The sequence below is a fragment of the Aulonocara stuartgranti genome (genome assembly GCF_965226115.1).
Source record: "Aulonocara stuartgranti genome assembly, chromosome: 17".
NCBI lineage: Eukaryota > Metazoa > Chordata > Actinopteri > Cichliformes > Cichlidae > Aulonocara > Aulonocara stuartgranti.
This window is the reverse complement of record NC_138953.1, coordinates 33,196,549-33,223,761: the sequence shown is the minus strand read 5'-3', so window position 1 is coordinate 33,223,761 and position 27,213 is coordinate 33,196,549. Positions and strand designations below refer to the sequence as shown.

The window sequence follows — 27,213 nt, the reverse complement described above, 5'->3', positions numbered from 1 at the left end:
CCGCATGTGTGGTGTGTGTGTGCTTTATTCAAATTCCTCTGTAACACTGGTTTCCATTGAAAAGGAAATCCGTGTAAATATGGCAGCTATCAGAGAAGATGACTACAAAATTCAAAACCCAGCATATAGGCATACACAGTATTAAGGCAAAAAAGACTGGAAATCCAAATTTGAAAAAATGTATACAAATGATGACAACACACATTAACAATTTTATTAGACCTTCATCCAGTGTAAGGTTTATCCCACAGCCTAAATTGACAGTATTATTAATCACCAGAATAATTTTTGATTCACCAGTATGTGCAAGCGCTTTAATCTGAATTATATTTTTAATGCTAAAATATAATTATTGTCATCACCCATGGCTTTTCAAATGTGCTCTTTTATTTAAAAAAAAAAAAATGTAAAACACTATATTATTGTTTGATTATGATGCCAAACTACAGTTATTCACTTGTACTTGTAATCAAAAATATTTGTGTTTTCTTGCTTTTAAGACAGGTGGTCTGATAAATTTGTTAAACACTGTAAGTGCATGCAGTGGACTAGACAACATATTTATTTTTAGGCTAATGTGTTAGCTATTCTTTAATCACACTGTGGATCAACACTTAGAGTCCCCCGAGAGCAGCCATTTGGCTTTTCTACCTTTAAAACTCGCCTTCCAGCCAAATGGCTGGTAGGTGTTTAGCTAGGCTTTAGCTTCAGCCAAGTGGAAGCTAAATTGGCTAGTCATTCATATGTAAATTAGGTTGTTACCTGAGAATTCTGGAGGGGAGTGGGGGGTGTGAATGAGGGGGTGGGGGAGCTGCTAAAAGCTGTGAACTTCCTTTTGTGTTCGTCTTAATGCATTCTCAATCATCCAGGGAAATAAATCTCCAAAAGTCACCAACTTGGAGTGGTTAGTTTCCTGAGCCACAAGGAAACTTGGAGTGTTTCAGTTTGCCATCTTAGGGAGAAATCAACACACATTGGGAGAGCAGCACAGCAAAGAAGGACTCATCCAGGCTGGAGAAACTGATCAGGAGGGCTAGCTCTGTGGTCGGCATGAAGCTGGACACTCTGGTGACAGTGGCAGAGAAAAGGACATTAAAGAAACTGATGGACATTATGGACAATGCCAGACATCCTCTGCACACGGCCATTAACAACCAGAAGAGTCTGTTCAGTGACAGGTTGCTTCTCCCAAAGACAAGAACTAACAGACTTAAAAACTCCTTTGTCCCACACGCCATCAGACTGTTTAACTCCTCCCTGGAGGGGAGAGGGAGGGGAAACAGGAGGACAAAGGAGGGGGGAACAACTAAGCTGTAGTGCCTCTTCACCTCACTGTGCAATACCTTTTGTGCAATACTTTTGTAAATAGTCAACGGTGCAATAGACTCAATACTTGAAATGTGCAATTCACTTGTATTTTTATTTTTATTCCTATTTATTCTATTTATCCCCTTCGTATATTTTATTTATATTGTCTCTGTATTTATATATATGTGTGTGTGTGTGTGTGTGTGTGTGTGTGTATTATATATATATTTATATATATATTTATATATACATATATATATATATATATATATATATATATATATATATATATATATATATATATATATAAAACAGTACAAAAAACCAACCATTTGTACACATATTTACAAATAATAATAAAAAGTGAGTGAGTACATTTCAACATTTTCAGCAATCACTCACAATCCTGGCACTGCCATGGTATCTGCAGTCTGCATTTACCACATGTGTATCTGTAGCAGTCAATCATGTTGTAAAACACGACAACTGGCCAGCGCCGTGTTCCTCTGCAGACAGTGTACTCCCGAACCATCTGGTCCATCACATCCACGCCACACTTTGTTTTGTTGTAAAGGGTGACAGTGTTTGGCTTCCTTTTGGTAGTGTTGGGAAGCTGGGAAGAAGGCAAGAAAAGAACAGTTGCTTTGGACACAACCCTCCACACCTAGCCCTGGAAAAAGAGCCATGTGTCAGGTCAAACACAAATGCAAGAACAATCATGCCACTGTGCGATGTGTTCACTGCTACAGATACACATGTGGTAAATGCAGACTACAGATACCATGGCAGTGCCAGGATTGTGAGTGATTGCTGAAAATGTTGAAATGTACTCACTCACTTTTTATTATTATTTGTAAATATGTGTACAAATGGTTGGGTTTTTGTACTGTTTTTATCAATAAATCTCAGCAACAAAGGACATACACCCATGTGTGTTGATTTCTCCCTAAGATGGCAAACTGAAACACTCCAAGTTTCCTTGTGGCTCAGGAAACTAACCACTCCAAGTTGGTGACTTTTGGAGATTTATTTCCCTGGATGATTGAGAATGCATTAAGACGAACACAAAAGGAAGTTCACAGCTTTTAGCAGCTCCCCCACCCCCTCATTCACACACCCCCACTCCCCTCCAGAATTCTCAGGTAACAACCTAATTTACATATGAATGACTAGCCAATTTAGCTTCCACTTGGCTGAAGCTAAAGCCTAGCTAAAAGCCTACCGCCATTTGGCTGGAAGGCGGGTTTTAAAGGTAGAAAGGTAGAAGGCTGGGCACTGCTGCTCTCGGGGGACTCTAAGTGTCAAATCATTTTCTCCCATAAGTCTCATCCTGTAAATCCTGTGAGGAGGACTGTCTGGAGGACCCTCAGTGTGTAAAAGTGCAGTAACTGCAGTACTGATACAAACATCTGATATACTTCAGTTTTTCTGTTGTGCTCCTTTCTACTTCTACATTTGTATTAAAGACAGATTATCAACAAAAATGTGTAACTAAATCACTTCTTTTCATTGTAAAATTAGCTAGTCATAGAGTAAGAACTTACTTGAGATACTTTAAGTAGTTTACTTTAATAGTTTTGTACTTTTACTTAAAAAAAGTACAAAACTTGTAGGATAGGTAAAAAAAACAAAACCTAAAACTGTAGGATTAATTATGTTTACTAAGTTTAGGATGACCCCCCCGCAAAAAAATAAAATAAAATAAAATCTTGCCCCCACCCTGGAACCACAACTTATTTTATTGTATTGTAAGGAATCCTTGTACCTCGCCTGGTCTGCAATCCACCATTAATAATTAATCTGCAGGTCATTTAAGATGCACAGCACATGGCCGCATCAGCTATAGGAAGCTTTCCTTTATGTCTTTTTTCAAATTTCCCAAATCCCTTTGTATTATAATAAATTTCCAAATTCCTGAGAAATCTTTAGTGCGTTGGAGTGCCAAGTTATAGCCTGCCCTTGTACTTGTACTTTATTTTCAATCAGATGACAGCAATTCAATAACTCGCCTTAATATATTTCCTCCTTTAATTTTATTGATTTATTTTTAATACTTATTATGACTTAACCAATTATCTTTTTTCCCCACTGTGACTTTATTTCCCTCGTCTGGGATGCGCACAAGCATGATGCTCGCATCCCTCCCATCCTCATCCTCCCTCTCTCGAAAGCCAATCGCAGCCGCCTCCTCCCCGCTAACCATGACCTGCCACTCAGCCTCTCTCATCCAATAGAAAAGTTCATCTGAACGGGACGCTCCGGCGGGGTGGGCTCTGTGGCACGTTGCGGTTCGGGTCCAGGTGTGCCATGAAGACAGTGCGCTGAAATTTCTCATTCCGCCTCAAAAGGTAAGAACGACACCGCAGACGAGCGCGTGCATGACACAATTGTCTCTTCGTGTCCGGAGATGTGAGAATAAACCGGGGGTGCTTTGAGAGCTGGAGTGTGGAAATGGACCGGCTCTGGAGTACCGCAATGCAGAGCAGTGAATTACCGGTGCCTCTCAATCGTCATAGGGGTGAAGTGATGTAAGGAACTGCGCAGTTACTTTAAAAGACTGAAGACTGCGACAAAGTCAGCGCTGTCTGGCTTTGCATTTCACTCTGCAGGTTTAGTTCAGAGTGAATCGACTGCAGCACATGCTTTTTAAAAAAGTGCATCAGTGGATGCAGGGAGGAAACTCAAGGTGAAAGTGTCTCATACTGGATGCGTCAAGGGCGCAGAGTGCAGTGGATCCATTATGGCATCTGCTTGGGAAAGTATTAGACAGGGCTACTCCCTTATTGGCCCAAACTGCTGTATATATGCGCTGGAACATCTATCCTCTTAAAACATTAATTCTGAATTATTGTTAAATTAAATGTGTATTGCTATAGAGCCACATCCTGCATACCCTTTGAATATGAACTTAACAGTCAGCCAGATTAGTGCCGCAAACGGCCTGCACTGTAGTGTTCAGTGTATTTGTTGCATAGTGTGAAAGAAATGGAAGTAGCTGTAGGAGTCAGTATAACCAAGGTAACTTCAAATGTGTTTGCTCACATCGCAGGATTGTGTCCCTCCCCTACACTTTCTCTCTTTTCCCCTTGTCTGCTGGGATTTAACAGATTGTAAAAGATGTGACGAGTGTAACGCCTCCTTTCAGATGCTGAAAAGTCCTTCACCAAATGGATTTGGCTGCAAGATTCAGATTATTCCTTATTCAGCCTCGTGTGTCTTTATTCTGTCATTTACATCACTTGTGATCCAAATGCCCGTGCATAAGTAACCCAGCAAACTCAAGATTAAAGCAGCATTACTCGAGTGCCCTGTTGCTGAATTCTAACATTACTATGAATGTGATTTCTGGCAGCCACAAAAGCCACATGCAAACATGGTTATCCAGTCAGCCCCCGAGAGAGACTTGAGGCTTAATACGTGTGCTGACCTAAATTTTTTTCTGGTCTGTCCAAAGAGGATGGTGGTGGGATTATTGCCAGCTGGGAATCGCATGAAAACAAACTCAGATGAATTGATCAGAATTTCCATTATGACAGATTGCAACTTTAATCTGCAAAGCTGTATGAAAGTACTATATATAAAAGTGATTTCTGAATGTGTTTGCACACTTTCAATGTAGCCTGTGTACAGATCTGTGTACCCATATCTAGATGCAAGAGGTGTACTTTCATCTTAGGACAAGATGCACAGACACATAGCTGTGCAGCTATGGTGACATTAGTGCTGAGTCATCATGAGGGCCTTTGAGAAGTCACTGCTGCAGTCTCTGCATGTGGATAAGCTACTGGGTGTATGCCTCTGCTCTCTCACTCCCTCTTTCTGCTTGTTTGAGACAGATGCTGCTAACTGAGAATGATGGCTGTTTGGCCCTTTCTAGGTCTATTTTTTGCCACATTTTTTTTACCATTCAGCTTCAATTTGCCTTTTAAAGTTTGCATTACTAAAGTGAAGTGCATGTTAATTTTAGTTTTCGTGCATACAGTATATGCCTTTAACTATATAAATGTAATGTTTAATATGTTCAGTTTAATACGGCCTCATTCCATGTGACAGTGTATGAAGATTATCCATTGTAAGCCTGAGTTGATGATGGTTTAGAGCAAATTGAAAGATTTCCGATGCATTTTGAACCAGCAGCAGACACAAAAGAGAAATCTGCAGCTCTTGTATCCTCAACAAGTCAGCAGAGACTTCAAGGAAATTTATAAATAGTATTTGGCTATGTAAAGTGAAGTAACTTGCATACATAGCTGTAGTAGTTGTCTATTCTGTGCCGAACCAGTGCACTTTGCAACACTAATACAAAAATGAGAAGCTGCCAAAATGTAGCATTTACACCCACTAATCCCACAAGATTCGTCACAATTACAGAGTCAGGCTTTTCCTTCATTCCTTTTTTAACCTCCTGAGACCCGAACTCTTCCACAGCATGCATTTTCAATTTCTCTTTCATATTTGGGCATATTGGGACCTGATGAATGTAAAAACAAAGATCGGGGGGCGATCGTGGCTCAAGAGTTGGGCGTTCGCCTTGTAATCGGAAGGTTGCTGGTTCGAGCCCCGGCTTGGACAGTCTCGGTCGTTGTGTCCTTGGGCAAGACACTTCACCCGTTGCCTACTGGTGGTGGTCAGAGGGCCCGGTGGCGCCAGTGTCCGGCAGCCTCGCCTCTGTCAGTGTGCCCCAGGGTGGCTGTGGCTACAATGTAGCTTGCCATCACCAGTGTGTGAATGGGTGGATGACTGGATATGTAAAGCGCTTTAGGGTCCTTAGGGACTAGTAAAAGCGCTATATAAATACAGGCCATTTACCAATTAGCAGATTTTTTTTTTTAATCTCATTTTGGTTTTTAAGAAAAATGAGAGCCACATATGAGTATATTCATTTAAAATTTCGATAGAACAGTAGCAGTATAATGTCCTTGTAAGTGGATATCAGGCCCTTGTAGAGCAAAATTGAGTATTTTGGTCTAAATAACCCAAAATGTGATGTCCACATATGTGGACGAAAGGTCCTAGGAGGTTAAATATTGAAACCTGAAATGTAAATGTCATATAAGCAACAACAAGGTCAGCTTACAGTTTATAACAGAGTTGCTTAAAATACAACTAAAGATTTTAGTTGTCATTCTTATGCAAATTTTTTTCCATATTTCCATCTATATTTACAGTAAACTGAAATCACAAAGGGGAAGAAGCCTTTAGTTAGCTATCAGTGGGCTTACACAAAGGGTGCTAACTAAAGCAGCCTTCCATAAAACAGTATAACTAAAATGACCTCTGAGATGGCTTGTTTGCTTATTAAAACCAAATTCTATCTATATACTAGGTTGTAGATGTGGCTTTGCTGATTTAAAACCTTAACTTTAACTTACTGTTGTTGCCATCTTGCTTTTTTGGAGCATGAATTGATCGTAGTTAAAGGTAACAATTGAGGGCGAGTAAGCTTATTTAGCTAGGAGCATCCATAGACTGAATGGGTGCTACAATAATGCTAAATAACACACAAATAAAATGGTAAAGTTGATGACAAAAAATAGACTTATTGGAAGAACAAAACAGAATATATTATCTTTTAGATAACTGATAGAAATTCAGTGACCCTAATTAGCGATGGTGAGATCAAATAGATAGCTAGCATGTGCAAAGCTGTAAAACTTAAATGGGTTATATTAATCTCTACCCCTACAGTTGTTATGAAGAGATAAATTACCCATTAATACTAAAAAAGAACCTATCTGCACAGGGCTGTAAACCTGTGTATTTCTGTTGTAAATAACAGTATTTTAAAATGGGAGTTATGGTCAGGAGTGCACATAAGTGGTCCGCAGGTGCACATTCGCTGTCAAAATAAAAGACGCGCACCAGATAAGAAGCTGCAACGCACATTTGCGTACATAAGATTTTCTGGAAGAGGACAGACATTTGTTTAGAACTCTTAAAGATGTCGAAGAAATAAGCTACTTTAAGCAATTACTCTGGTGTTCCTCCACTTCCAAAGAAATGTCCGAAGGAGTCCGAACCGCAAAAGAAGCGCGTATTCTCGGAAAAGTGGTTGCAGGAGGTGAGCTGGCTTCAAACAAATGATGAATGCACAGAGATGTGGTGCAGAATATGCCGTGAAAATCCCACTCTAGCGGACAAAAACAGTGCCTTTTATATGTACGCAAACGTGCGTTGCAACTTCTTATCTGGTGCGAATGTGCACCTGCGGACCACTTATGTGCACCCCTGGTTATGGTAACTAATTGGCTCTTGGAGTCAGCCTCAAGTGGCCAGTCCTGGAACTGCATTTACTGGTTGCCACTTGGTCCCCAGCACAGCTGCAAAGTAGCAAACACTGCCAAGACAGGGGAAAAACAGACAATCATAAAGGGATTCCTCAATTTCTTTATGAGATAATGATATAAAATGTGTTCTCCACAAGAGATTTTAAAACTTTACACAGAGATATCCAATTTCCAGCTTAACCCATCCTGTTAACCAATCCAAGGTCATACTTAACATATCCATGCCTCTGTGAGTCATTCCTTCTGTTTTTCACACTGTCATGTTTGACATAGTTTTCTGCTGTTGCAAACACACACACCAACACACAGCAGCAGTACTGTCATTTCATCCTGTAGGAGTGATGCGTAAGCATGTTTCATGGCACTGCGGGAGCCCTTAAGTAATGCTGAGCTACAATGTGTTTTGTTCATATGCAGGCAGTTGTGGGGTTTCAGTGTTTGAGCATGCACTCAGACAGTGCAGGTATGTGTGTTTGTGCAGGTGCACTTTCTTGTGGTTGTGCACCCACCCAGCTCACACTGCATTGTACTGCTGAGTCACTGACATCCTGAATCATTTATATTCACAGGGAGGATTCCAGCTTGCTCTGCACTGACTGCTTCTGGTCTGCAAAGTCCAGTAAATAGCATGTAGTGTCATTAGCCTGTTTTGAGTGACATAAGTGTTTTGAAGAAATAAAATAAATTGCACTGAATAATGAAACAAATGATGACATAGATCCTGAAGGAAAAGCTCTCCTTCCTCTCTGTCTCTTTCAGCCCTCCCCGGTTCATGTCCTGTCCATCGACTTTTCTCTCCATCCACCTCCATCCCTCTGAGTCAGTCTGCTGACTGCCATGGCTTCCACTGCTTTATTGCTGCTGGCTCTCTCCTCCTTCCCCTCGCTCACAGGTAAGAAAACTAATGATGCCTAAAAATAACACATGCTCTCTCAAAATGATGTTGAGGGGAAAAAAGATATTATTGTGCAGCCTTTAATGTTTAATGTTTCTACTCTTCTAGTGGCAGTTTTGTTTGGTGAGCCCAGAATATATGGTGGTGAGTTGGTTTTGTCATAATAAAAGGACTCTAAAAGAGCTAATTCAGGATTATTTTTGATCTAATATGTATGAACTAACTAATTTGTTCTGTATCAGAGGATGCTACTGGTTACGGCCCCATATTTGAAGAGGAGCCTGTGGATGTGGTTTACATCGAAGACTCACCTGATGGGAGAATCTCCATGAACTGCAGAGCACGTGCTAACCCCCCAGCTACATACAGGTTACAAGCCGGTGCATGATAGTTTTCCTAAATAAGAAATACATTAAATTACATTACAGGATGTCACATTTGAATTGCTGCTAGGTGGCGTCGGGATAACTGGGAAATCAAGCTCAAGGAGCAGCCGGATGAACACTACAGCCTGGTGGGGGGGAATTTGGTAATCACCAATCCAATCCAGAAGAAACATGCTGGGACGTACGTCTGTGTGGCCAGGAATATTTACGGCACCGTTATCAGCAAAGAGGCCAGAGTCAAGTTTGGATGTGAGTATAATGTTAATATAGTTAAAACTGAACTAAAAACTAAAATTATATGTAAAAAAAAAACAAAACATTTTAGGTCACTCAAATAAAACTTTAAACTAGACATTTGAAAAAGCGAAATAAAACTAACTCAAAAAATATACAGGAAAGATTCTTAGTTTTTGTGTTTGTTAATTTAGTAAAGAGTTGTTATTAAAACTTGTCTTTTAAGGCTTTGATGGTCATATTTATTGACATTTTGGATGCCTACAAGAATGTGAGTCAAGTTATGTGTTTTTATTCTATTAACTGTATTGACTTTCCTAAGTCTTGCCTCTGACGTATGCCTTCCATACAATAAAAACTAATAAAGACCAAAGTTGCTTTTTAAACTAAACTGAAACTGAACTAAATTAAAAGCAAAAAGTCAAAGAAATAAAGTTAAAAATGTATTTGAAAGTGAATACCACCAAGCACGGCATTCCTGCTTAAGTTCAGTGTTGACATCTTGAGCTGAATATGTTCTTGGCTTTAGCTTCAGGTTCGACAGCGTGTCTGCTCACATTATCTCCAACTCATTAAGGTTGTGACGATTGAGTTCCTTGACTGGTCCAGATTATTTTAGTGTTGATATTTATGTATTAATTTCAACTGTAACGTCCTCAGACTGGCATACAGATAAAGACTAAGTGGAGATCAAATGGAAAAAACCTAAGCCAGGTATGGCAGTTCCAAATCACTAAGGCTGAGGCTCAGGTGGTAGAACGGGTCTTCTACCAATCGAACAAATAAAAGCTACCAGTAAATCTACCAGTACAAGAGCGGTACAAATGTGTGTGTGATTGCGTGATAGAGTCTTGTAGGAAAAGCAAATTGAACGTTTAACTACGTAGAAAGGCACTATGTAAGTACCATTTACAGAAGAGAGGACAACACAGACTAAAATCTAGAAAGCAACACAGCAAGTTTTCATCTTTGAGGGAATGCTCTTTGAATCATAATACTTATCAAACACTGTGTTGACTCATTGAGCTCCTTAATGACTAAAGCTTATTCACACCTTTGAGCAGTTTTGCAGTGGCTGAACTTTGACCCCCGTGTACTTTCTGTGTAGTTCTGGGTGAGTTTCCTGATGAAGAGAGAGAGCCAGTTTATGTCAAAGAAGGACAGGGAGCAGTTCTGTTGTGTGTACCTCCAAAAGCCTGGCCACGTATGTACATGTCTTCAAGAATTACACCTAAAATTCATCATTCAAACAGTGTGTAGATTTCAGAGGTGCAAACAAGAAAACGTGGCCTATGCATCTCTCCCTCTTTCTGTTCCCTTTCAGAGGAGGTTACCTACCGCTGGATCTACAATGAGTTCCCAGTGTTCCTGAACACAGACCGTCGTAGGTTTGTCTCCCAGAAGACTGGGAACCTCTACATTGCCAAGGTGGAAGCTCAGGATGCGGGAAACTACTCTTGCTTTGTTTCTAGTCCCGTCTTAGGAAAGAGTGTTTTCTCCAAATTCATCCCTCTCATCCCCTTACCCCCTGACGATGGTTAGTCACCGTGCTGCAACGATACCGGAAAAGGATTTTTGCATGCTTTATTATTGTATATATAATGAAGCCTTTTCTCTTAGGTGAGGAGAGAAAATACCCAGCAGACATCAGGGTGAAGTTCCCAGATACGACTGCCATGCTGGCCTCTAATATTACATTAGAATGCTTTGCTCTTGGAAAGTAAGTTTTTCTTAGTATAATTCATGTACACATGCAAGCATTGCATAACACTGATGCATTCAAATACCATAGGAAAGAGTTTATGTGGAAACAATAATGGAAATAGTTGACTTTTTTTAAAAAAACTAGGCAAGGTAACAAGAGCACACATTTGATTCCCTTTTACTGATAATTAATTGGTATAAATGCGAGCAGATGCCACGTAAAAACAACTTTTTGCAGTCATTTGTAAGTCATTTACAGAAACTGGACTTTCAATAGAAATACAATCACATGCAGAAAAATGCAAAGAAGAATGGCTCAAAAAGAAAAAAATGTTTGGATTGTTAAATGACTGAGTCAAAATCCATATTTAAAAACCACTGAAATATTATAGTCCTGTTTCAAACTCAAGAAAACCTGGAAACAGTCTGTAACTAAAGGGGTTGTATACTTACGTGTTCCAAATAGGAACGTTATATCTTTTGAATATCTTGTGTTATATCGTTTAAATTATTCTTAAGTTTGCATTCATGTACAGTGCCTAACCAATTTATTCGACTAACTGTCATAAAAACAAGAAAATAAAACTATTCGAGCGATCTGTCAAAAACCTGTGTAAAACTAAAAACTGTATTGGCAAATTACAAACTCAATTCACATTCTTATGTTCAAATTCAGCCTGTTCTCACTCCCGAGGTGTAATACAGTGATGATTTTGTCAAGTCCTGAGGTGTTCCTTCTGCGTTCTTATGCTACGCCTGGGTTATGGATAAAATCCAGTAGAATGACTCTCCCAGGGTAATACACGTCCCAGCCATGTATTCCAGCCCTAACCCTAACTTTATTCCTAAACTAGTGCTGTCAGCACGGCGTCGATGCATCAGCGCGGTTAGCTCATTAATGCGTTAGCGCAGTCCAGCTCCACACGCGGGGAGATCCGCGTTAACTCACTAAAGGAGATTTGTCGCATTAATGCGGTTATGGTGTTAACGTCATTTTAACAAGATTAATGCTGACAGCACTACCTTAAACCTAACCATAACCTTATCCCTAACCATAACCAGGACTTTAGACATTAGATAGTGTTTTCCAAAGCGATTTAAGTAAAACGAATGCAGATTAATTCCAAACGGTTCCCATGTTTCCTCATTTCCTCATCTCGTAAAATAGGGAGATCTCATTAAAACAAATTTTTCTGTTCAAGTATGCAAGTAAAAAACTGTAATTTTGCTTCTTAATCCAAAAATAATAATGAGTCTTTTCTTTTTTTGCTTTTTTACAACAGTAAAATTGAAAATTTATTGAGAACAATTATATTTTACATTAAGATTACTTTGTACAAAGAGTTTGTGAATATTCTTGGATTGCCTATTACAGAAATAGAAAAATGATTTGGGTAATGAACAGTTCTGTTAATTTAAACTGGCTGGTGGTCTAAGACATTTTTTTATACTTTTTAAAATACTTTTATTTTTTGTATACCTTTATCTGTAGGGACTGCATCAAAGAAGAGCCTCTGGTTAGTTTGCTTTACTATCACATCAACAAACTAACTGTATTTTCTGCACAGTCCCATCCCACATATTGTATGGAGGAAGGTTGATGCTACAGACCTCCCGGCTAATCATGAAATCAGTGAATCGGGGGCCGTGCTTCATCTGTTTAATGTACAGTACGAAGATGTGGGATTTTATGACTGTGAAGCCATCAACACTAAAGGAAAGGACTGGCACAAGGCCTGGCTCTATGTGGAGTGTAAGTCATTTGTCAGAGCTCAGTGACTTGCCTGTCTGTGTTATCCAGTAATGTATAGTGATTCCCATTATATTTTTCCAGCTGCTCCGGAGTGGGCAGAGACCATCAATAACACGATGAAAGACATTGGCTCAGAGCACACCATGCGCTGTGTGGCATCAGGGAAACCCTTCCCTTTCATCCGCTGGTATAAAGATGGATATATGGTAAAAACTCTTTGACATGTTGTGTGAAACTGGGCAATATGATATCTCAGCTTGGCTTTACAGTTGCTTTGTGTAAGTCTTCTTTGGCTCAAGTACACGTTTGGGTTGTGTTTTTACTAGTATGGTAAAGGTGAGCTGAAGTTTTCCAGCCTGACTTTTGCTGACTCCGGGATGTATCAGTGCATCGCTGAGAACTACTGGGGCATCAAATACGCCAACGCTGAGCTGCGAGTCATCGGTACTCTGATTTAGTGAATTTTGACATTTAAAAGCACAACTGAACTGCTATATTATGGTTTAAGACAGGTATTAAACACAAAATGACACTTCTAACCTCCCTCCAGCCTGTGCGCCAACATTCGAGTTCAACCCTGTGAAGAAGCAGCTTCTCGGAGCTAAAGACGGACGTGTGGTGATTGAGTGTAAACCCAGAGCGGCTCCTAGACCTCGATTCACCTGGACAAAGGGCAAAGAGCTCCTCTACAACAGCTCACGGTCAGCCTAATACCTCAGCTTTACTCTTTTGCTTGTTGAAAAAAGGCACATCAGGAAGCTTAACTGCTTATGTCCATATTCACAGCATTTCAATCATGTTTGACGGGAGTCTGGAGATCTTGAATGCCACCAAAAACGATGAAGGGGTTTACACCTGCTTTGCAGAGAATGACAGAGGAAAGGCCAACAGCTCTGGCTATCTCACCATCACAGGTCAGCGCATGTATATGTGTGCATCTAAACAGAGTAAAGATCCCACAATCTAGAATGATTTTTAAGTGTATCTATAATATTCTTTTGCTTAGAGGCTACCAGCATCACAGTAGCACCTGAGGACACTGAGGTTAGAGTTGGTGACGAGGTGATTCTGAAGTGTCAAGCTTCATACGACCCCATGCTGGACATCACATTTATCTGGGCTATAGACTTCAGAGTCATTGACTTTAATGCAGAGTGGCAACAATATGAACGTGTCATGGTAGGGTTGGTGATTTATTACAGCCATATTTATGTTAAACCTTCTTCGAAGATGCAGACTAAAGATCCTCTGTATACTTCACCCACTTTTCTCATTATCCTTTTCTCCTTTGGGTTTCCTTCCTTCTATTATGCTGTTGTTTCCTGTCATTTAGAACGAAGATGGTGTTGGCGACCTGAGAATATTGAACGCTCAAATTTGGCACGAAGGTCGCTACACCTGCACGGCTCAGACTGTTGTGGACAGTGACACTGCCTACTGTGATCTCAAGATTGTAGGTCAGTCTGAGCATGAGGTGAACACAGATGTAAAGAGTCAAGTATAGTCTTAGAAAGCTATGAAGGAAAGTTCTCAGTGCCAGCCCACATCAGCAAGTGATGGCAAAGCTGTAACATTTTCATGGATCCAATGAGGAAATCTCATATAAAAGTATGCTATGTAAGCTGCTGTAGCCTGCCTAGTGTTGCTGCAGATCTGCAAGCTACTTGGGAACCCACCCCCAGCTCAATATTTTTCCATGCTAGCAAATAGGCATGACATCTTTTGCCATTAAAGTCTGTTCTGAGGTGCTAGAACAAAGCAACACTGCTGAATATAAGTGACTACAGAAAAACTGGAATTATTTTTATCCCCCTTATACTCATTTTTCCATGTGTTTTCATTCTCCTCCCTCATCTGATCCCCAAACCCCAGGTGTTCCTGGTCCTCCTGGTGTGATTCGGGTGGAAGAGATTGGGGACACGTGGGTGAAGCTGTGGTGGACTAAAGGAGCTGAGCATAATAGCCCTATTCTCTACTATACCATTCAGACCAGACACTACTGGGCTCTATATGAAGATGACTGGAGGAATGCCAGCACTTGTGAGTACTGCTCGCTGCCAGCAGGGGGCCAACTCACGCCACAGATATGATAAACTAAAGCATCCTTTACTATTTTTAGGCTCTGAAACAAATGAGTATGATCTGTGATTCTTTTGGATATAAATTACTTAAAAAATAATAGATATATTTATTATTATTATTTTCATCATTTAAATGTTCCTTGTGTCCTTCAGCTCCAACTGTTCTTGATGGCAGTATGGAGAAAGCAGAGGTGACAGACTTGTATCCTTGGATGGAATATCAGTTTAGGATCATTGCTACTAATGAGCATGGCTCTGGAGAGGCCAGTATCCCCTCCCTCAAGATCAAAACCTGGGACGCTCGTAAGGATAAAAAAGAAATTGAAGTTGTGATATGTTAGATATGCTATTTTAAAAATACTAATGATAAACTATTTTCTTGCCCTCAGCACCAGTTGTGTCTCCCACCAATCTGGCCGGTTATGGAGGTCGAAATGGTGAGATAATCATCACGTGGACAGTAGGTGTCTCTGCTTGACTTCCTCATTCGCAAGTTCCAATTTAACAGTTGAATTTTACTGGAAACTGTTTCAACTTGTGACCTTTAGCCCGTGGAGCCTTGGTACTTCTATGGTAAGAAGTTTGGCTACATCGTCGCGTTTAAGCCTCACGATGCTTACGACTGGTGGTACGAGACCATCTCGGACCCTGAGACAAGACGACACGTTCACAGAGACACCTATTTCATCCCCACTGAGGAAGACTTCCAGGTGCGAGAGTTTCAGGTGAAGATCAAGTCATTTAATGTGAAAGGAGACGGACCCTACACCCTCACAAAGGTCATCTACTATCCACGAGATGGTAAGACCTTTGCTTTGGGCTTGATCACATTCCTGTTTTTATTACCGTGGAAACTATGAGCACCTTTTTCAATTTCATTTTTCTCCATCTTCTTCAGTACCTACAGAATCTCCAACAGATATCTACGCTAGGCCTGTGTCCTCCACTGAAGCTCTGGTTTGGTGGTTGCCAGTGGTTGACACTGGAACAGGCCTACAACAGTATATTGAGGGATACCAGGTACAGAACCGCAGAGAGATTAGATAGTTGCATTAACAATCAGTTGAACAGGGGTCCATTCCATAACAATCCCATATCCTGTCATCTAGGTCAGATACTGGAGAAAATATGATGATCCGGAACCAGGTGCCAATCGTATTTTTGTCTCAGCCTCAGTCAATCAGACAAGGCTGGAAAATATGCTGCCAGATTCACACTACCTCATCGAGGTCCGTGCCTACAATGGAGCAGGCCTCGGACCCCCTGGAGAAATGTGTGAGATGTTCACCAAGAGGCCACGTAAGACAGAGCATAACTATAATAAGATTTATAATAAGGAGCAAATCTGCATTTGGAGACTCAATAAATGATCTCTTTACAGCACCACCAGATCCTCCCAGGATGTGGCGATACATCAGTTGGACAGGGAAATGGCTGTATGTGTGGTGGGATCATATCCAGTACGACTGGTTCGGTAATATTTCCTTCCCGCTGTACTACAAGGTTTGTAAAGTGTTTCTCTTTTAATTAGAGTTAAAACAAGTTTCTCACGTCTGTCGTATAGCGATAACAGGATTGCTGAAGACCTTCCATGTTTCTCATCATCTGCCAGGTCATGTTCAGAAAGTCAGGCTACATCTATGGGAAGGTCTACATCACTGGCTGGCACTTCATGGACTTCCCCATGCCTCAGGTTGGAGATTATGAACTGATGGTGCGTGGCCGTTATGAAGGAGGAGATGGCCCAATCAGGAGGATTAAGATTCTGGGTAAAGCTCAGAAAAATCATTAAATAAAAATGAAAGTCTTCACCCATTTTACCTACTTTTCAATCACTTTTTTGTGTGTTTGATGTTGTTTCTTCTTCTTCCTCAGGTCATGCATCCACAATCACGCCCACCTTAAGCCTGGTGTCTTTGGTGCTGCTGGCACTGTGCGTTGTGGGACTGGAAATTTAAGCCTGCCTCAAGCAACATGTATATAACAGACTCTGGGAAGCAAATACACGGACCATATTGAGGATCTAGTCTTTATTATCAAACAGTCTTCACATTGATGCTCACTAAGATGCCACATCCTGCATCCTTCTAGCTTTTGTTCAGGTGTAACACAATACTGGAAAAAGAAAATTGTTTCTCAAAAATAAGATTTGTTGTTAATCCAAATGCTTTTCTAGACCAATTACCAACCATATTTGTATACCATCATATGACAAGATCTAAAATGTCTTGAATGGATTATATGACAAGGCACATGATTCTCCAAACACTGTGTAGATAGAAATAAATGCACAAGGAAAAGAAAGTTTAAGTTGTTTGTCAAGCGAAAAGTGCGATTTTCCAGTCTCTTAAGTTATTTTCTATTAATTCTTTTTGTTGGAAAAATTATGATTTCTTTTTACACAGACAGTCTCCATCTCTCTGTTAAATCAGTCATTAGTATGTACACAAAAATATAATAAGAAATGCTTTTGGTTATTTTTAAAAAGTGTTTATGAAAACTATGTAAGTTATTTGTGAATAGCGTTTTTTCTTCTTCTTTTTTAAATTTATTTATTGAAACAGGAGTAATGCTACCAACGATGGGGACAGAATGTTGGTGGGGGAGCTGTGGGTTTCGCAATGACTCTAAATTGTTATTCGGAGTTATTAACAATGAAAGACATATCGCTTTGACATCTACTACTGTATATCACCTGGATCTGTACGCTAACTTCTTTTGTGTCAAGCTGCAAAACCATTAAACCGAATGCAACAAACAAATGACAACTGTGTACTTGTGAAATTTTCTCAATGCGTCCCAACTGAGTCCCAACAAATGACACAACTTAATTATTTTTGGAGGATTTGTGGAAATGTGATGTGTGTTTTCAGTCAACAGATGGCAGTACAGCCACATGTTGTTAGCCACTGTTTTAGTTACCCATCACTGTACTTGCTAAGTGTTTTGTTCTTAACCTGAGTAAAACTTAATAACAGTCACTGCGTGTAGAGAAAACAGGGAGATAGCTTGGCGGGTATGTAGGCACACATACTGCTTATGCTGCTTTGCTTATACTGGGTTAAGACCTTTGTTGCTTTAATTCTTCATGCCATAGATTCAACAAGGTGCTGGACACATTCCTCTGTGATTTAGTTCCATATTAACATGACATCATTATACAGTCACTGCAGTTTGCCTAAAATCTCCTTTCCACCACATCCCAAAAGTGCTCTACTGAATGAAGATCTGGTGACTGTGGAGGCCAGTGAGCTCATTATTATATTTATAAAAACACAGTTTGAGATGACTTTAGCGACATGGCGCGTTATCCTGTGGTCATAAAGGAATGGGCATGGTCAGCAGAAATACTCAGGTTTGTTGTGACGTTTAAAGGATGCTTATTTGGTATGCCATGCAATCATACAACCACTGTGGCCTAAACCACTGATAATGGGCAGCAGAAGTAAACAGTTATCACACTAGGCAATGTTTTCGGGATCTGTGGTCTTCCACAATCTTCTGGTGAACCTTTGTGAGTTGTAGCTTCATTTTTCTATTCTTAGCTGATAGGAGCGGGACCCAGTGTGGTCGTCTGCTGCAGCAGAATCTCTGCTGGCTATGTTGTGCACTTAGAAATGCTCTTCTGAATACTTTATTTGAGCAGCTATTTGAGCTATATTAGTTACTTTTGCCTTCCTATCCACTAAAAGGAGTCTGGGCATGCTGCTCTAAATTTTGTCACCAACAAGTCATTTCTCTCATCTTCAGACCATTCTCTCCAAAGCCTCTACGGATGGATGTGTAGAAAATCCCAGTGGGTCAGGATTTTCTGGAATAATGATACCACCCTGAGAACCACGCTAGATTCAGAGTCACTTTTCTTAAATCAACATTTTGATGCTCAGTTTGAACCACAGCAGATTGTCTTTCCATGTCTAAATCCCTAAATGCACTGAGTTGCTGCTATGTGATTGGCTCATGAGATATTTGCAGGTGAACAGGTGTACCTAAAAACAACTGGCTAATGGCACTGGAAACATATAGGTCAACCAGGTGAGTAGAAATTGTTGTTATGTGGTTAAAAATGTTGATTGTCTCTGTTTTAAGTACTATGGAGGGATTTTTTGCTGTTGTTGTTGTGACTGATGTTGTGCAGTTTTGAGTTCTCCCCTCCCCAAAGCCTGTCAGCAGACAGCTGACCCACTGCATGACCCTTTCCAAAACAGCCCCCACACCTAAAGTAGGGAGTCTGTTTATTAGGGTGTTGGTCTAGTGATGTAGTGACTTTGATGTGTGTAGTCAAGAAAATGGAAACAGTGACCTGTTGACCCGTGCTGCCCACCCCTGTGCACCAGAACATTCTGTATCCGTAAATCCTAGACAGCAAGACAAGGGTGGAAATAAATGAAGAACTTAAATAAAATCCATAGTTTTCTATATTTATGTTATTTATAGTATAGATTTTATGGTATTTCCAAGCTAATAGAGAGACGAAGAAGGAGGGATTCACTGCATCCCAGAGGGACTTTTGTCATACAGCATATTGCTTTGCTTAGTCCAAAGCAGTGGCTACAGCATGACCATAATATCTGTGATGTTGTTGGAGAGCAAAAGGAGGCTTTTGTAAGTCCATGCTTTTTACTTGTGCTCTTGCTTGTATATAGTACAGTAGTCTCTGTGGGTGGCTTTTATCTCTCCTGCAGCCACCTTCATTACCACCAGTTTTTCTCCCATTTTACCTCCTTCCATTCAAACAAATTACACAAACACTGAAAATCCCATGCGAGGCTGAAATCAGTGCTGCAGTCATTTACAAACAATCACAGCAGATGTGCAAAGGTGAGTCTTCCATGGCAGGGGAACGAGTCGTCCTCCAGAGAAGGATATTGAAAAGCCTGTTGTGATTCATGGTTCCTTCAGCTTTTATTAGCATTCTTGGTATAGATCTCCTCTGGACAATGAACACAAATATATTGTTTGTGGCAGGGACAGCAGTAGCTCTGCAAAATGGTATTTTTGTTGGAGTTTGTTGCAGTGAAATTGTGTTTAGTTTGTCTGCAGAACTTGAAGTTGTGTTGATAAATGAGACTGATTTCCAACATGTATATTCAGAAAATTACATATAGCAGCTGAACACTGTCACTTTGAGGATGTGTTATACTGAACATCGATATGTGCAGGAAGCACAAAAATCCTCTGGATCATTACTGTAAATGAGAAAGGCGATTGGGTTACATCACCTGATGAATAATACATATGCAGACTGAAGTCCAGCTCTGATATCTGTGAATATGCTTTCAATGAATTCATTTGAGCAATTGATTCCATTTATTTTACTTGAACAATTATTTAAAGCAGTCTATGACAAACATTGGACTTCGGAGTTTATTTATTTATTTTTTTATGATAGGAAACCTGCCACACACACACACACACACACACACACACACACAAAGTAGACAATTTAGGAGTCAAGCCAGGAAATTACATTTCTTCCTTTTGAAAGGAAATTAATAAATGAATTATTGTTATAACCGGTGAGGGGAACTAAATTTACTTACTGAAGCACTGCAGAAACGTTTTGATGTATGTCTATTTCAAAAACAACAGCAAAAAATTATTGTAGAAGAAATCGTCCAGAAAATAAAATGAGTTTAATCTTAATGAGCCAATTTTAAAGTTCTGTATAATATATTAGGGATATTAATGATCCATTGATGAAGCACTACTGTGGACAATCAACATAACAGTTTAATATTTCTTTCATTTTGTAGCCAATGCATTGCTTAAAGCAACATCCCACCTCCATGAGATAATTTTAAGAATGGGATGAAGTGATGATGAACAGGTGGAGGACCAGACACGGGTGAAACTGATTAACATCAGCACAACAGAGACAATGAGGGTGGGAAGTATAACTAATACAGGACACCACTGAAGATTAACCTACAAAGTACAATGGAAATAACCTGAGAGAAACTGTTGTAGTCTGAATACTAACACTTAACAAGATGAACAGAGAATGGAAACACAAAGGGAAATTAATACAGACTGAGATGGAGGAAGGATTATAAAAGCAAGACTCCAAAAATCACAACAACAAAGCTCAAACATGAATGAAAACCAAGAGCAAAAGGAACGATGAAAACCAACAAACAATAAGAAGCCAGAAAAACTACAAGAAAATCAAAAGCCCTTTATCCAAGACCCAGGACTATGACAACAATTAATAATTTAACATAGCAGGTTAGGAACCACCAACCTAAGGTGTCCACAGATCACTGCATACTTACAGATCACTGAAAGAAAGGAAAACTAACTGCATATGATAGATACAGTAAATAAACTCGCACTGAATTCTTTGGGATGCTGCTGATTATTTATATATTAGATATTCCCTTTGCTGCTTTCCATTTGATCCGTTTGCTGTCAGATTGAACCTGTGATGGTGTGAGGTACATAAATAGACTAAGTAATAGAGCTGGAGCCCTCAGTGCTCAAAGCAGGTTCAGCATGTGTGACTTCCTGCCTCCAGCATGTGATTGTTGCATTTTTATTGACTTTTCTCAACCCTTTTAGTCCTATTTCCCTTCTCTAAGCTATCCCTATCCTTATCCATAAACCAGAGACTGTACTTTGTGCAGCAGCAATCTATAAATGTAAGCAGGGTTTTTCTCAACTAGTAGTTTGATTGCACACAAGGTAATACTATGAAAGCTATGAACACTAGGTAAGGCTTAAAATAAAGAGCCAAACCAGGACATATGCAAAGTAGCCTGCACTGGCCCATAAATCACATGCGTTTGGCAGGACTCCCTGGCTTTTTAGCTAGCTATCCCTGACTAGAGAAGTCCCTACTACTGGTCCCACAGAGCAGAGAGGACTACTGAGCAACATCAGATGGCTTCCCAGGATTGGAAGGAGCCACACTAAATCTCCCCATCCAATTTAGTGTGACAGATTTAGCCTGAGTTAGCAGCACAGCTAACCTGGTTAGCAGCCTGTAACACCATGGATGCTGGTCCCTACCGCTGTTTGATTGGCTGAAATGGGTTGTTGTGTCAGGTCAAGAAGTAATTGCCTCATCTATGGATAGTTTATGACCCTGTTTAGTCTGTGAGGAATAGCTACTTCACATATGGCTCTTTTTGATGGTGGTACTTTATCAGGCTAATGGTTTATGTTGGTGCTGTCTCACTATTAGTGAACAAAGAATGTGCACCTTGAGGCTGAGGGGAACCATTTTAGCTGTACTGTGTGGCATTGAAGGGGAACTGATTGCTTACTGCGCTTCGTATTCCCTCACAGAAAGCACATTGCCTAAATTGTGAAACTTACACATCTAACACCCAACAGTGCAGTCTGTATTCTGAAATAACAACCCACAGGTTTTACTACTGTGTGACTTGGTTTTGTGTAGCTCATCAGTTCCTTGCCAGATTTGTGCTCACTCTGCACCAGGACCCCCTAGTCTGCTTTGGCAGACGCACAAAATCCTCTCTGTTTTCGTCTCTGTCTTGTGCTGGCAGACCTGATGCTTGCCGATGCTGATGCCAGAAAAACTGCTTCCAATCCTTTTTTAGTCCAATTAAAGATTAACACAGAGCCAGGAACCTTTCTCAGTATAAATACCTTTTCAGGTTTGTTTTGAAAATGTTCATTCGGCGTGATTGCTGAAATGGCAAAACAGGCAGTACGTACATAATAAACAATTAAATGGGTCATAGTTTGACATCTGTAGCAGCACTTTTAAACAGAAAGTATATGTTGAGCTCCTGGGTGATATTTAATCTAAGGTATATAGCAGTGTGCATATAAGCCTCCACCTCACCCAGTCATGTTAAAGGAAAGTATTCAGGTACACAGTAGCTACAATAGGTTGTAGAACCAATGTCAGAAGCAAAAACATGAAGTAATCATTTTCCATAGGACTGTATCAGTCTCTCGCATCACTGGCGAGGAATTTTTTCCTCATTCATTTAGATTGTTTCTTCAGTTCCTTGAGGTTTGTGGGAATTTTTTATGCGCAGTCTCTTAACGTTCTGCCACAGCATTTCATGTACGTTGCTTCTTTTGTTTTACAGCTGTTCTGTTTTGTATTTCCTATTTTAGTGTTTAGCTCAAAGCTGTCCCCACGAAGCACAACCTTACAAAGCTTCAAGTCTAATTCATTTATTATTTAGCACAAACTAAGGCGCTTATATAGGATATGAACTGTCTGCTATTAACATAATGATTACGAGGGAGGAGGAGAGCAAAGTGTTGAAATTACTCACCACTTAATGTTTTTTTATTACTTCTAACAATGCATTTATTAAATTATTTCCTTATCTGCTGGTAACTAAACTAAGTAAATTTTTTATTTCTTTTTGTGGTTGAAAGGGAAGTGGAACACTTTGATATCTAACATGTAAAACAGCTATTTAAATTACTTGATATCAACTTGAGGGAAATGACACAAACAAGATTTAATCATTTGATAGAGCTTGTTATCAAACCTCTTTGAGGTTGTACAATATCTGGATTTCCAAATGAATATAAGTAGAAACTCACCTATTAAATGTCTGATATTTATTTTATCTTTGTTATATATCAGTGCAATCTTGTCTTGTTTGTGCTGTGGACAGGGGAGACAGGCTCTCAGCTGCCGCACAGGAATAAAGGATGAATGAGCGGTTGATAAAGGAGGAATGTGATACCTGTGTTGTTTGGAAGGACAAGCTGGAGGGATGCAAGCAGGGAGGGTCAGAAAAAAAGAGAGAAATAGAATGAGGGAAGGGGAAGGAAAGTCAAAATGACGTTGGGCTCTATCAGTCCCCGTGAGGCAGGATGATCACCTCCATCCTCCCCTTTACACACCCACTGTATAATGGCAGGATTTATCACACAGTCCCTGTTCACCGGGTAGCTTTCTCCAGCAGTGAGGAGATGATATGAAAGTGCAAATGTAGTTATAGTTTAAAAGCAGTGCCTAGGTACAACCTCCAAAAATATCCTGCCCGTGTGCTCCAAGATGTCTGTCTGTCTGGAAGCTGTGATGAAAATGTCGTCTTGAAAAGTCTAAAATGACTTCATCCAAATCTGAAGTGGGAACAGATGCACAGCAAGATGGGACCTGTGCGGTGTCTTTTATTGTCTGCATATTTTGTTTGTGCATGTAAATTTCCTTTGTCTCTGTTTTAAAAGCAGCTCTTTGGGGGATTTTGCCTTTTTTTCCTCCCTGACAGGAAGCCAAATGAAATCCTTTTTCCTCGCATACACACTCACTTCATCTTAGACTCGTGTTTGCAAGGCAAGCAGATTGCACCAGGTGTTATGGGCACAAACAAGCTCAGGTTCAGCCCCCGTGACAAGCTCTATTGTCAAAAGAGTTGTTACGTAAAGAGTGATTAGTGATATTGCATTAAATGGAAGATGCAGCCTGTCACCTGTACACAGTGGAGGCTGTCCACCTCAGTGAGAAGTGTTCTCTGCCCTCAGCCATAAAATTTTTATCTCTACAGAAAAAAAACAACAACACAACAGTAAATATGTCACTTCCTATGAATGATGACTTCCCTTTCTGGGCCAAACAGTAGCAAACATGTTTCATTGTCAGGTTTAACAATGGTACCCCGTTCTTTATCTGAGTATGTGACACTGATCTCAAACAGCTGTAATGGTAATGTCCTGCTTGGGTAGATAAGTAGAACACGGCTACAGATATGACAATCGTGTCCTAAAGCCAAGCTCTTTGCCTTTCGAAAGGGACGCTTTCACTCTCACTTTGACACTAGAATCAGGGATTTCTGTGACAGACATGCAAATGGATAGATGCATACATTTATTTCCAAATTACTATGTAGTTTTTGTTAAACCTGCAGTTATTTCCTGTAGAAAGCAATGGCAACATCAAGTGTCTGCTGAGTCTTTCAGAGCTGGCAGCATGCATGTTGAGTTCTGGTTCTTGTGAGTGGTTTTTGGTCTTCAGATTACAGATTTAAAGTACTCTAATTACTTTTTTTTATTACGATGGAGTCCAGGGAATTAGTTATTTAGTTACTGCTAAGGAGGTCCACGTTTATAATTTGAAAAGCACCTTCAAGCTAAGCAGCGCTTCACAGCGAGGGTAGTGAGAACTGCTGAGGGGGAAAATTATGCTGATGTTATGGCTACAAAACAGCAAGCTTTAATTTGGTTGAAGCTGCTGCTCTGAAGGGAAATGAACAAACTTGTTGTTCCTAATGCGATGGAGGAAGTGCTACCAATATCAGCCTTCCATGCAGAGAAGTATTTACTGGTTGGAGACCAACACTGAAAATGTGATATCGCAAATTATCTGATCGGTCAAATACAAATGCAACTCAGGCCTGTAGACATGGTGAAGATGACCTGCTGAAGTTCAAACCAAGCATCAGAATGAGGAGGACAGGAGGGGATTTGTGTGATTTTCAATGTGTCATTGTTGTTGGCTGGTGTGAGAATTTCAGAAACTCCTGATCTACTGTTATTTCTTCCCACACAATCATCTCTAGGGCTCATATAGAAAATGGTCTGAAAAAGAGAAAATATCCAGTGAGAACCAGTCTCTTTCAGAAAATGCTTTGTCAGAGATCAGAGAAAAGATCCAGAATGCTTTGAGCTGATAGGCAACAGAAACTCAAATAACCACCGAGGTGAGCAGAAGAGCATCTCAGAATGTTGAACTTTCAATCCCTTTAACTCTAAAGAAGACAACACCAAGGTGCCACTTCTATCAGCTAAAAACAGGAAACTAAAGCTACATTTCAAGCAGGCTCACCAAAAGCGGACAACGCATCTCAAGCTAGTTTCTTGAAAATGACAGTGAGTTCACACACACTGTCAACACATGTCATGAGAGCACTTTTGGGATGTGATGAAGCAGGTGATTTGCCTCATGGGTGTGGATTCGACAAATTTGCAGCAACTGTGTGATGCTGTCATGTCAATATGAACCAAAATCTCTTCTATCTGCTTCTAGCACCTTTGCTGAATGTATTAAGGTAGTTCTGAAGGCACAAAGGAGTTTCAAATCAGCAACTAATAAACTTTTAAGTGTCTTTTGAGTGTATAAAAGTTTTTTATATCCTAACAAATTGCTTGTCACAGGAGGTAGTTCTTTAATATAGCAGTTTACTTGTTAATGGCAGAAAATTAACAGTTGCTAAAAAATTAGGATTCTTTTTTAAAAATAATTATTAATCCACAGAAGGGAGTCTGGATATAAACCACTGAGTGTTGTGCCAAATATTAAAAAAAACAATATATGCTTGTATATTAGAGAGAGAGAATTTCCAAAGCAGGTCTGTGGTAAATAGCAATCACATGTGGTTTCTGACAGATACAGAAATGTGTCTATAGCTTTATCAAACATTTGTTAATTAGAGGAAACATCTGGACCTGCCACGCAGTTTTGCCAAAACTCATTAGAATGCCATGCAGATATTTGTTCATACATGCCACAAAACAAACTACTGGACAACCACAAAAGTCTGCACCAAATATTATGATTCTTCAATAAATAGCAGACACCAGCACCCAAAAGTCAACAGCAAATCAGAAAGAGTCAACCTCTGGGAACCCTGTTTGTTTAGTTTGGGCCAAAAGGTCGACCAACCAAACAACAGAGAAACTCCCCTTCCCTTCTGATTGCACTCCACCACCCCAACCCTCCAGAAAAAAGCTAAAATTCAGACAGACAGACTGTGACCATTAGTTTGTAAGTGAAAATCTCCAAAACCTATATGCATTCTCATAACAACCCGGAGATACTCCTAGGCTGTTGCCAAATCTCCACATGAGCAACAGAAGATAAGGTACATTTACAGACTTTGTAAATGTACCTGTGCTTAGTAAATACAAAAAACAAAAGGTGAAAGTGTGCCTTGTGAGCGAATGAGTTCATGCGGTACTGCCTTAATTGAGACAGATGCATTTTTAATGACCAGTCCTAGCTCAAAGCAAGAGAGGCATCAAATTATGCTAAGTTAGTAAAAAATGCTAATAGCTCAGCCATGATTCTGGCTTACTGCTGAAAGATGATACTTACTCGTAGCAGTCCTTTCCCCCAGGTGAAATCTTTTAACTTGCATTTGGTGTATTCCTGAAAAGCTGAAAGGGTTGGTATGCAATTTAGAGGCTCCTTGTGCAGACTAGAATTACTCCCAAGACATAATTGTTTAATTCACATTCAAACATAAACATTTGTATGACATGCACAGACGTCAGCTCATGGTTATACAAATACATTTAATGTTCACTGCTTTTCTGTCCAGACACATTTTCAGTTTCCCTCCCTAGTTCAGTGGGATTCATCTCCAAGTTCTGGCGACACTCAAGATGTGGCATTTTAACTCAGTTGTGACACCTGGAGAGAATCGTGCAATATCAAAGAGAAGGCGTTGCTATGTCGCAGGGACCACTTGTCAGATACAGACAGACACAAACTGATGTTAAGATGAGTGCACATTTCTTTTTTTCCCCCCTTTGGATATGTGATGCAGAGAAATCTGCACATACGCATACATGCATAGACAGGTACATAGACACGCATGCATCCACAGCCTGATTTCCCTTTGCTGCC

The 27,213-nt window shown here is 40.0% G+C and overlaps 1 protein-coding gene across 1 annotated transcript; it reads left to right on the top strand.

Moving 5' to 3' along the window:
• The first annotated feature begins 3,485 nt into the window (after positions 1-3,485).
• cntn1b (contactin 1b) lies at positions 3,486-17,410 on the top strand. The gene is made up of 24 exons (XM_082511052.1): positions 3,486-3,656; positions 8,355-8,487; positions 8,599-8,634; positions 8,733-8,859; positions 8,944-9,125; positions 10,219-10,314; positions 10,435-10,647; positions 10,731-10,830; positions 12,383-12,567; positions 12,649-12,773; positions 12,894-13,011; positions 13,118-13,268; positions 13,354-13,481; positions 13,574-13,746; positions 13,901-14,024; positions 14,440-14,607; positions 14,802-14,951; positions 15,038-15,108; positions 15,197-15,449; positions 15,547-15,668; positions 15,758-15,947; positions 16,030-16,151; positions 16,261-16,417; positions 16,524-17,410. Exons 2-24 carry the CDS (start codon positions 8,433-8,435, stop codon positions 16,604-16,606), a joined length of 3,129 nt encoding a protein of 1,042 aa, XP_082367178.1. The 5' UTR covers positions 3,486-3,656; positions 8,355-8,432; the 3' UTR covers positions 16,607-17,410.
• The last annotated feature ends 9,803 nt before the right edge of the window (positions 17,411-27,213 follow it).

Coding starts and splice junctions, on each gene's coding strand:
- cntn1b (XM_082511052.1), top strand. CDS start 8,433: ATGGCTTCCACTGCTTTATTGCTGCTGGCTCTCTCCTCCTTCCCCTCG. Junction 8,635..8,732: donor TGAGCCCAGAATATATGGTG/GTGAGTTGGTTT, acceptor GTTCTGTATCAG/AGGATGCTACTGGTTACGGC. Junction 13,012..13,117: donor CGCTGAGCTGCGAGTCATCG/GTACTCTGATTT, acceptor ACCTCCCTCCAG/CCTGTGCGCCAACATTCGAG.